The 12581-nt window shown below is 36.5% G+C and overlaps 1 protein-coding gene across 10 annotated transcripts in view; it reads right to left on the reverse strand.

Moving 5' to 3' along the window:
• The window catches only part of THADA (THADA armadillo repeat containing), a 170965-nt gene that overhangs the window by 96455 nt on the left and 61929 nt on the right, over positions 1-12581 (reverse strand). For all 10 annotated transcript variants that reach the window (XR_010830148.1, XM_066993773.1, XM_048057630.2 and 7 more), the window contains 2 exons: positions 12386-12475; positions 10829-10960 (listed from right to left, as the gene is read on the reverse strand). Coding sequence is in view for 9 of the 10 variants with exons in the window: in XM_066993773.1 (XP_066849874.1) it covers positions 10829-10960; positions 12386-12475 (222 nt within the window). In the remaining variant the exon portion in view is untranslated. The remainder of the gene's footprint in view (positions 1-10828; positions 10961-12385; positions 12476-12581) is intronic.

Below are 12581 nucleotides of genomic sequence, written 5' to 3' on the forward strand. Positions count from 1 at the left end.
TGAATATCACCTCTTACCTGTAATTAAAACTAATCAAGACCGATTCTCAAAAAGTGAGAGGAAGAATAATAAGTAAATAAAGCAGCCGGGTAACGCAAGACAACAAAGCCAGCCCAATGCAGCCATTCTTTGCTGCTGGCTACACCAGCCTCCAAGGCAGCCGCACACCGTAACACGCAGTGGTGTCACCACTGTGGCAGCTGCCCGGCCCGGTGCTGGCAGAGGGGAACAGCAGCCCCAGCCCAGGCCACAACCCCACCACCAAACCTGCGCCCGGCCGCCTGCTCTCAGTGTCCCTGCAGGCCAAGCAGCAGCAGCGGAGCCCTGCACCCCTCTGGGCAATGTGTGTGCGCGTGCATACCTGTATTTGAATCTTATTTGCTTTGATTTGAAGAACAAGCGGGGAAAATAAGAAGTGTTTTCTGTAGGCGACCTTCTTTACGTGCAGCTCATGTATAAGTAAACTTTCAAACCTCAGAAATGCCTAAAACGTTACCTTTGTTAGAACACACAACACATCAGCGTCATTTTATTATATCTCAAGGTAGCAAGAAGCAAAGAAAACTTGCAAAATCCTGATGGGATACACTTCTATTGAATCTTCAGGGCTATTAACCACTGCTGAAGTAGCAGGCCATGTTAAATTCAGCACTGTTTATCTAGGTGCACGAGGTTTTGGATGTAAACATGTTTACTTCAAACAGTTCATGATCAAGAACAAAAAGTCAATAAATCTGAACAGCTTTCACTTTGTGTAACTGTAGATTCAGTGTATTTCCACTGCTCCGCTCCAGCGTTAACACTTAGATCTTGAACAAAGCTGCTGACTGACATAATTTATATGAGCAATTCTCATAAGGCACACAAGGATTCTGCACTCCTCTGCACACATCAAAGTATCTAATTTATTACTCTAGCTATGAACAACAGAACACTAGCTGTAAATAAAAATATCTTCACATTGTTTTTTTAAAAAAGAACTGCAGGTGTTTCCTATGTGATTCTTTTTCTCCCTTCCTTATTACTCCGTCTCAACAGACCTTGCGTTACCCAAATCAACAAACTAAGGATTACCTTTTATATGAATGTCATAGAAACAAATGAATAGAAATCATTTTACAAATCGTAACTGTAGCTGAAAGTGATACATCCATTACAGTAAGTAATACCTACAGTTGTTAGAACAAGGATTAGCAGGAGAAAAACAACTATTGCCAGGTTTACTGGATATCACCACAGTGATCTATGTATCACTCATTACTTCACAGCTTATTAGTACAACAGATAATTGTTCCTACAGACAGTATCACAGCATTGTAAGTTCATTCTCAGTTGAAATACATTCACATACACTGCCTTCACAGTATGTTGGACGAGGCAATCAGGAACAGCAGCCATGAAAACAGGATGGAAACAAAAGGAGAGCAGACTGAACACAGAGGATGGGAACATTCTGCAGAAGGGGCCCGCGACCTTGCCAATCAAACCAGGTACCCTACTAGTTTCACTGAAAGAGTCCAGAAACATTAAATTTAGCAACTTCTAAATGCAGTGTAACAAGTCCCAGAGCAAAGAGAGGTGCAAAGATAGCATTAAAAAAAAAAAAAGACAACACCATGCTTCCATGCAATTAATGTATCTTGGACTTCTGTTTTCAGGACAAATCGGTATGACAGTCCCTATTCATTAATATGAGAGCAATCTTTCCTGGAATATAAACAGTAACCTGCTATACACGTACCTGAAGTTTCTTTTATGTATGGATTTGCTTGGTTTGTGATTCTCTTTTAAGGAAACACACTTATTATCCATTTTGTCACACTTCTGTTGTTCCCTTGCAATTAAAATATCCAAAGCACTTAATTTTTAAAACTTATTTCCCTTTGGAAACCTATATTTTAATTATCCTAAAGACAAATTTTTGTTCTTTATTCTGAAATTAAGGAAAAAAAAACACAACACACACACAAAACAAAACAACACACCACAATAGAATAACTGGAGTTTTGATACAGCATCTCAATATATACCTGACAAGCAGAAAGATATCATAAAAGTATTAAGAGTTTGTTGTAGGTTATAGATCTATAATAAACATACATGAATGTAGTCCAGAAAATGCTTGAACACAAACATGCATGGACACAGACCGAGTTTAATTTCAAGTTATTTATGTAGTACTAAATCACTAAGCTCTTATCAATTTCCTTTAAAGTAAAGTTAATGGTTGCCCAAATTTCTGTTCTCTTTATACACTGTGTTAAGTATTTTATTCTTCCAACTTGGGCAATCAAGATAACACCTTATAGTTTTGTACAGTAGTGTTTTCCAGACAAGCACTTAATGAATCAGAGTAGCTGTAGATACTGCAGGAACTATGTAGGCAAAGCACACAGACTTTTATTTGTGCAAGTTCCCCACAAGTTATGCCAGTAGTTGTTTTTCCACATGCTTCCAAGAGCCTTCTGGGAAGAAACCGTATACATTTCTCTCTTCTTGTCACCAAGACCTAGGTTATTGTAAAAAGTGGCCAACTGATAACAAGCTGAATCAACAACAGAAACCTAAATTGCTGTCATTCAGCCAGCCAATAAACTAGGATCTCTAACATGTATGGGTAAGAACACTGTTACTTATACTGCATGCAAACTTTAGAGCAACAGAAACACATACACTTCAAACTGAGATTTGCTAAAACATGCTGAAACAATTTAAATGGCATTTCTTTCTTGCATTCCCATCAAGGAATCTCAAATAATAACACCAGGTAGCTAACTTCAGTCTAGGTTTGTTTAATTATTTGTTGAAATGAAATCACAAGAGGTTACAGCCTCCTTCATTCAAAATTATACTCCAAATTTGTTAATTTGAGAAAAGCTACTATGATGTTTCAGAAATGCAGATTAATGGAAAGAAACACACAACACTTAATACCAAAATAGCTGGGGGTAGTGGGAAAAAACAACCAAAAAAAATGACTGTATCATTATTGAAACTATGAAAGGCAAGTTGAACGCATAAAGCAAATTTCAGCACCTTGTGATTATTTTTAAAGTTTCAATTGATTGCAAACAAGAATTTAACAATTTTGAAAATGTTTTATCAGACCTATGAAAGTAACAAAAGAATCTGGGTTCTGAAAGATTTTTTCCTTCCAGCCATATCACCAAAATTCGCTAGCCCACTTCCATAAAGCTTTCCCAATATTGAACTCAAACCTCTCAAACTCAGGACTGGTCTTTTTAAATAATACTGACTTTTATTTTTCCTTAGTACCACTACATTGTTTTCCTTCCATGACATACCTACTTTCCTCTGCATAGTTGCATAGTATGCATTACTTCTCTCCATTTCCTTCCTGCAAACAGTTTTGCAAATCAGGCTAAATGTTACTATTTGGCTACATATCTTGACCATATAATTTTTTGGCCTAATTTTCACCAGCAAAGTACTTAATCACTGACTATTTTTAACTATATAAAGGAATAATACAATTACTTAATCTGACCAATTTTGTTTTGACAGCTGAGAGCCCCATTGTATTTTTCACTGGATCATGTTTTAAGTAGCATATATGAAGTTTTATCCCTTGCTTACTAACACTGGTCCTTTTCAGGAGTCTGCAATACTGGAGAAAGATATTTTCACTATCAGTGCTCACGACCACACGTCACCATTTATTTCCCCAAAAACATGATAGCTTCCTACATTTTGTGAATACTTCTTAAATTGCTTCAGACGATAATCTGCCAATGAGCAGCAGACGGATGAAAACTGTAAAAACTGGAATAAGGAATCAGCAATGAATACCTAGAAGCAGCGACATTTCCTGTTGGCACCATTCGAATGGGAAAAGAACATCTGCCCACAATTTAAAAGAAAAGATTGCAAATTACAGCAAAAAAATAGGTAAGCTGTACGTTGACTTTTGGTTGATGAGAAGGTCTCGAACAGTGTACTGCCAATCAAGTATTTCATAGTCTCCCCTATCACTGCAATCTGAATTAAAGTGAACAAATGCCAAGCTATTTACCATTCATTATTTAAAGATTCTAAAAAAATAAACAGCCTGAAAACTCGCTCATTAACAAATACTCAAGGCAAACCATAAGTAAAGTAGAGATCAGTAGCAAACAATATGTGATTAGGATTACACAGAGAGAACGCTGTAACTAGAACCTGAAGAATTCCAAGCCCAGTCCCAACTCCCGAGACAGGAATTACACTCAGAAGGGAAATGCATTTCTCTATTTCTCCTTTAATCTCCAACCATTCCCAAGTTCCATCACAGATGTCAGACAATTCTCTCTTTCACTCTTGTCCAAAGGAGTTGGATAGGGTCAGAGAGAAGAGGAGGAGAAAAAGAAATAAAAGAAACAAAGCGTATGTGCGCACACGCGTGCATGACAGTGGACTTGACCAAGTCAGCCTTCTCTAACAAAAGAAATTTCACTTGCACATTCTTAATAAGTGCAATTCCTCCACTGTAGGCCTGAAGGAACTTCTATGACTTCAAAAAAAAAAAACAAAAATTGTTTCACAAAAAAAATTCAAGATTAGTTTCACTATACAGATTCAGTATCAGAAAACACTAAAAAACAATGAGAATGTTAAAAAAAAGCGTGTTTTAGAGGCATGTATTGTTCCATTTTCTGTATGCCTATGTCAGCACATGTATTTTGGGAACCTTAGCTATATTCAAAAAAGCATCTGCCTTTGTCATACACTGACAGGTCAGAGCATCTCCAAAAGGACAGGGCATTCCAAGGAGTCAACACCCTTGCTCTGAGTATCACAGGTATTCTAAGTCATAAATTATTTTAGACAATTACAATGCTAAGCAGTTAAACTAACCAGAAAACATATTATAAGAAAATAGGAGAAAAAAAAGGAAAAAGAGTAAAGACCAAGAAGATGTGCCTTTGATATGGAAACCCAAGGAGATGCTTTTACAAACAATTGTAATCAAGAGCAGGTATTTTAATACAACAAAGCTGTAACAAACACATGTAGTTCTTTTCACCTAATATGAAAAGGCATTCCCACAAAAGTACTTTGCTTATCAGACCAGTGGTAATATTCCCAGTTGTACAGTAAAGATAGTTGAAAATCAGCAAGTTTTAACATTAATTCTTCTATAGGTGCCATACCATACATACTAAAACAGAAGAAAGTGAGGAGAAAAGCGGAAGGAGCACACTTTAACATAACTATTCAGCTATCTTGCTTGACTACTTAACCAAAGGATACTAGTGTTCAGCCTAGAGAGAGTCAAGATAACTGCTTTCACGTCAGATAAAAGACGACGTAATACATCCCCATACATAACTGTACACGTGGGAAACAAATGAAAATTGGGGACACTGCATTTAGTCAGATATATAACCAGTATTTTTAACAAGATATATGTGAATGATTTCAATCAATCATAGAATTGTAGAATATCCCTTGGAAGGGACCCATAAGAATCATCAAGTCCAACTCCTGATCAATCAAGCTCTTCCCAAACAAACTGAGGACACCTTCTTATTAGATCTTTCTCACTCCCCCCTTTTCTTGTGGTTTTTATTCAGTGTAAAGTCTTACTTTAGTAAGACTAAAGTCTTACTTCCAAGTCTCATACACACTTTTGGTTTTACATTTGAATTTTGTTGCCTTATTGCTCCGTTTGTCCCAGTTACAATTCCTATGCAGCCTACACAGGTTTTGTCTTTGGCTTTACCAAAACAGAACCAGACACACCTGACAGACCAGACAAAATTCAACAGAAATTACTTAAACACAACACAGAGCAGTAAAACTAACCAGCATAGGTAAATGACAATTAACTTTTTCAAAGAAGCAAACTACTTGCCCAAATGCAAGTAACATTATTGACCAGTAAATATTTATAATCACAACACCTCCTAGAATAGTAATATTACTATACTTCTATATATTTCCTTAAGATATTTTCTTAAGGAGTGAGTTCTTACAGATTCATGAAGTAAGACAACTCTGATTCCTAGGGAGCATCTGAATTCATGTTCAGATGCTCTACTTTCTAAGAAGCTAAAATAAAAGGAAATTAATCTCACTTAATTCACATTTTTTCGAAGTGCCTAAAATGCACAAATTGATGATTTACCATGTTAATACACAAAGGTTAAAACAGCAAGATCATAATTTTATGTATGCATCTTTACACAATTGAATTTGTTGTTCAAAAACAAAAGGCGAACTATTGCAATAGTATTTCTTCCTTATCTGTGGTGAAGTAAATGAAGCAATGAAGACTGAAAGGAATATGCAAAGGATTTGTGAACAGAAGTGGAAAAAGAATGGACAGAGAAAAGAACAAGCAAAGCTGCATCAGAATGACCATTTTTATCTTAGGAAAAAAAAATCAGAGAACCACAGATAAATCAGTCAATGGTAAAAGACAGCGTAATAATATAAGTATATAAAGTACTCTTAGCATTTGAAAGCCATATTTGGGCAGTTAAATAATATAGTATTATTTAACATCTTTAGGTTGCTTCATTACATGGGAAAGATCTTAAATACTTCACTAATCTGAAAACTGCTGAAAACGGCCCTTTGTACTCTGTTCAAGCAGAGTGCGACTGCAATGCTATTTTTATATTTCAAGCAAGTATTTGCCAAGATAAACTGATTCCCTTTGGCCAATAAGAACTGCAAAAGAAAATTAGTGATAATAGATCAAAATTCAAGTTCTTATTTCTATTAGAACTTAGTATTTTGAATAACAGCATTTTTAAAATACTGGTGTCTGATGATACTTAATCTCTGAACAGTGTTTTGTACAGGACAAATATATAACCTGTACTTTGCACACTGAACCACTCCGACTTCACTGAATGAGTACAATCTTTCATAACAGAAACCCCTATTTTGCTTTTAAATTGTAAGAAAAATCTTCTATACCCTGCTTATTAGCCTGGACTGGCATCTGTTAAGAAATGATTTAACCAGAAGTCAACAAAACTTAAGGTATTTATGCACTGAATAAAAACTAGAGTACTACATGATATGTATGGACTAAAGACTTATGTGGAATCGCGGCCCCTAGGATTTTTTTCATTATTATTATTGTATTTTGCTTTTCTTCCCAAGTTTGAAAAATTTGAGCCAGCAGTGTGTTCACAGCTGATGAACTGATCTCCTGTCCTTCTCAAACTTATCTTTTAGGAGAGACTTATGGCAACAGGGCCAAAAACTTTTTCTTCATCATATGCAATTTTGCTTTCCTTGCATCCTAGTATCATTAACTGTGTTACAGTAATTATCCTTGTCTATTAATGACAAGCTCACAGGAGTAGTACCAAGTTAAAAACAAACAAACAAAAAACGCCATCAGTTAAGGCTGTTGGATGGAAGGAGGAAGAGAACAGCAATAAATGGCTAGCACTTTCCACTATCATCTATCCCTGGTCCCTGATTAAAGACAATATCAAGGGATTTTTGAAAGCAATTCCTCTGTTTTACAGAAAGATGCAAATTATAAAATTTTCCACAAGAAAGCTGTGTCTATTTCATAACTACTTTAATTTCATGGAAAGATGTTCACAATTCTATTTAAATTTTTCTCAGAGTTTCTTCAATGACTTGCAACAACATATACCTAGAAGTAATACTGCCTTGAAATCTGTCTATTTGACACAATTTTACTGGCCAAATTCCACAAAACAAAACAAAACAAAAAAAACATTAAAAATGGTTTTGTTCAAGGGAACACCAGACACAAACCCAAAGAGGCTGTATTTTGTTTTTAACACAAAACAAACCAACCAACCACCTTATACCGAGTTTAAGATTTTAAAGCTAGTGTTTTTTTTTAACTGCTTAAATGATTTCAAAGTCATGCTCCTAGAAAGGACTAGACTTCAATTACTGAAAAGTATCCAAGTCAATATAGCAATACCCATTTACTCCTTCAGATGATTCAGTCCAGAACATTTAACACTAAACAAACACATTGGCAATGCTACGGTACAAGAGGGCATAAGGTAACTCAAATTTGGATCATTCAGAAGAGATTACAGGTTTTTGAAAGGGGCTAGGGGAGGAGAAAGGGAGGTTATGTTTCTTTTTCATACTTAAAACATTACCTCCCGATTACCTCCCCTGTTAATCAAAAACATTCTGTACATTCCTTCATCTTAGAAAGTAATCAGTAAAGCAGACCTATCTAGCTTTTAAAAAAGAAAAAAAAACTTGAGGTAATAAGTTATGAATCATAGTGTTCCCTTCCAAATAAAACATCTGCATGGGGGAAGGGAAAAACACAGATTTTAATAAAACTGCAGAAAGGCAATCAAATGCCCTAGTTCAACAGGGAGTAGCAAGCATGTTCATGGAGATTGAGATTTGTCCTTGTAGCATTTAATCCTACTCATATTGTGCAATTCACCTCAGCACGGTCAGAGCAACCACAACTCTACTCCCACTGGATGGAAAATTCCACTCAGGCTTAAGAGAGACTGTTCAAAGCCTAATTACAGATCTTCCTCCTAAACCCCGTTTTGCTCGGAGAACTGCTCACTTGCTTGCAAACTACCTATTCTGCTCATCCTCTGAGAGCAACAAATGAATGCCATTTGATTGCGGGTCGAACCCTAGAAAGAGTCTGAAAATCAGTGATGGGTTAAAGCCACCCTTCCTCTCTCCCTGCCGCGTAAGCGGGATCTATCCTTGACAGTGTCACAGCAAGAAAAATCTAAAAATCTCACAATAAACTGTGGTAATTAAGTGTTATAATGGGCTACCATGTAATTATATGTATACATAGATGTTATATAATACAATTCTGTATTGAGCAATTCGAAGCAATGGTTAATACATACAATTTAATGTCTTGATGAACATGGCCTTTGGCATCAGGCTGTCTCTTTGATCCCAAGTGACTACTTCACGGCCATCTTCATTACTGCCTTCTAAAGAACAACCAAGTGACTAGGAAAAAATATTTTAGTTCATCTGCTCCTGTAGAAAGGAAGATCACAAGCAGAATAGAAGGGAAAACAGCAAGGTATTTATCTTTACCAGGTAAATCCCTGGTATTCACTCCAACTAATGCAGAGTGAACTGAAGATAATCATGGTATTCACAGAACAAAGGCAGAAGAGCTGTACATGGAAATGCAGTCAGTAATATCACATCAAGCTATCTCCTAAATGCATTCTACCACCATACAAATCCAAAAGTATTGTCCCCTGGCAACCATAAAAAATGCCAACGTTTTGCTAGGTAACCCAAGAGAAACCCACGTGTGTGTACTCAAATACAATTTGCTGTCTGCAATATATATATGCATTTTATTTTAGGCTTATACTAGAATCCAGAGTGCTTACTGACACATACAAAGGAAAGCAAATGCAGAAAACATCGTTCTGTACCACACCACTCCTCTTTAGGAACACAGTCACTAACAGTGGTTAAAGGAGGATAAGCCCAATGTCTGAAATGTTTCAGGTTCTTCTTGTAAAGGTTTTGTTGGGTTTCTCTCTCCAGATCTTCTGAAAGGATTTAAATAACCACAAGAAGTAATTGTGACCACTGTCAAAGACTTACTTTGCTGGTGTACAGACCTTGCTAAAAGTAGCAGGTAATACAAAAAAACAAAACTGCAAAGATGTAACCAGAAGATTATCAAAGGTAAATCTATTACTGACATTGGAAACTATGCCGAAACATTCTACTGAAAAATAAAACTAATAAATAAGCTTTCTCTGGTGTAGTAACAAAGGCAAAAAGACAACGTTGGTTAATGAACATAACCAACAAATACAGATTTACATGTTTCTCCAAGAATCATTTCAGGTTTTAATGTGGAAAAAAAACAAACAAACTTTTAAATGGCTAAACACAGTGCGTTTAAAAACACTTACTAAAGAGTTTTTACTTAAAAAATTATTTACTCTTGAGAATTCCAGATAAACATCATAAGAAGCAAGAGATACATCACGTTTACAGGGAAGAATAAGCAGGCTGTTATTTTTTTTTCTAACATAAATATATCAGTTTAAAATAAAAATCAGAAGATATCTTAGGGTAGAAGCAACTTTATCTCTGAAGGAACAAGATCTGACATAGAACTTTCTCAGCCTACTCCTCTGAAGCTTTCACAAATATAGCAAGACTTCCTCTCAAATAGCGATTATGCTTATTTTCCCTCACCCACCACAGCCCTGTCCCCTTATCAGGCACCCTATCTCACATCAGCATCATATAGAAAAGCAAAAATATCTGTTGAGTCTTTCAATATAACCACCATATAAAGGAAAGTTACGCTGTATAAAACTGGTAAAGTCATCTTAGAAATATATTAGATATAGGATAAGTCTACCTCTATACAGCTATGTTAGTACATACAAATAGGTGGATATGGAGCTAGATATGCACACACACGCATCTACAAAAGTGATGAGTGAGTTTATAAGCTACTGACAATTTATGAGTTACCAACAACCATTCTGCAGGACTGAAAAATCAATCAAGAGTTTAGCAATGCAAGATTTGTTTTACAAAGCCGGTCAAGCTCATCAGTTTACATCTACCCTCTCTCTGGCAGCGATCAAGTTTTTGCAGATAAAAATTTATGAACAAGTCACACAATGGCTTGCATGAGCTGAAATTCTTTCCATTCCCCTCAAACAAGACTTAATAAGAAATGAAAATAGAACCAATCAATACCAGTGTTTTTCCTTTAAGAAAGCTTAAAGCTGAAGAGAAGCTTAAAAAAGGCATTTCATTAAAAAAGCAAACACACACAGAGATTCTACAAAGAATTCCCATTATATGAAAAACTACCAGAGATCCATCTTACCTGATAATAAATGGTACAAATGGTGCCATGCTAAGTGCTGAGTAAGTGCCATCCATTGGAGATGGATACAGCTTTCCCAGGATTAAAAGCAAAAGGAACAAACTTGGATGGATTTTCAGCTCTTCAGCTTCACTAAAGAAAAAAGTAGGAAGAAGCATTTGGTGAAAGAAGTATCATCCTTCATGCTGGTCTTGAGACTCTTCCACACACACAGTACTCTTCAGCATTTCTGGTTCAAGAAGGTACACTAGGCAGACCATGGCAAGATGTGCAAACCTTGCTAGGATCAAACATGGCATCAGATCTAGGGCACCACTGAGGACTCCTTTATGAAGGCAACTTAAGGCTGTGCTGCCTTTCCTATCCTACATTGTCCCAAGCCTCCTTTATCTGTAACAATGGCGAGCTGCCCTTGCTTTGAAGTAACATTAAACACCAGAACAGGTAATGTTTCTCCAAGAGCTGAGCAACTGAGAAAGCTGAGTTACAAAAAGATGGTTTAAACCAACAACAAAAAAAAAGAGTCTCTCTCATTTGGGAAAGAAACGTGCATTTGGTAAATAGCTGGCTGGATTAAAGAATAGCTCTTGTCATCAACAGCAAGTGGCTACTATTCATACTGTAAAAACAACCAGAAATCCAAATAGAAAAAAAAAAAATAATCAACAACTCCTTATGTAGTTAATGAAGAAAAAAAAAGGCAAGCTTTAATTTGCACTGAAAAAAGCATTCAAGGACAGTATCTCAGGCAACAGCTTTCCATCTTTTTCAGTGTAAGGACTTCCAAAATTTTCTAGCGATGACACTGTCACCCTTCAAACTATCAGGTAAAGCAGACTGCTGCATGGGATACATGCACTAGAGCAGGGACTGCACAACACGCAATGACTGTCAAAACAACTTCTTCCCAACTATTCACCACAGGCCCATTAAACAGACAGCTGAAGCTCTCCTCTAAATCAGCCGCTGAACTTCCACAGTTTATACCATAACATTTTAAGAAAAAACAAAGGCAGTACTGGTTTACTTTAAAAGTTCATGAACCTGGGAGTAACAGCATCAGCGTCATCCCTAACTGTGTCATCTGCATTGATCAAACTGGAGCTCTCAGCCACCATTTGTGGACTCAGTAAAAAAAGATCAAGGACCTTCCACAAAGGCGGTGTGTCACAGTCCAGAAAGCGGTCGCTCAGGGTCACATTAGGCCTATGACCTTCTATCATTTAAACATATTAGAAAGTCTCATTAAAAACGAGACAGTTGAACAACCAGTTTCTGTCCTGCCCTGAAAAATATGCCTCCTTTAACATCTGATCCTAGGAATGCAGCAACTACAGGGAGGAATAAAAGCTGCTACTAATGACTCAATCACACTTCATATTCCAGAGCCTCACTACAATGTGCAAGTTATAGGAAAATGGCTTAGAAAAGCACTAGAAGAACTACATAACTTCAAGAACAATGATGAAAATAGCAGCATTATGGTATATGTGACAACTCAGTTTAAACTTGACATTGCAATTTACTATTGTAAAGCTTTCAGAGATATCATCTTACCTGTTTGAAGTGTTGGCTACAACCTCCAACTGCTTGAGAAGGAAAGGATAAAGACTTGGAAATCGAGAGAAAAACTCCCTTCCTGTCATTCTGCAGAAGAGAATGAAGAAGAGTTACAGTTAGCATTCTGCAGTGATAGTTACACTCAAAATACCGGTTTACTTAGTAGATTTCTGATGCTACGGTGAACTCAGAA

The sequence above is a fragment of the Anser cygnoides genome, chromosome 3 (assembly GCF_040182565.1).
Source record: "Anser cygnoides isolate HZ-2024a breed goose chromosome 3, Taihu_goose_T2T_genome, whole genome shotgun sequence".
NCBI lineage: Eukaryota > Metazoa > Chordata > Aves > Anseriformes > Anatidae > Anser > Anser cygnoides.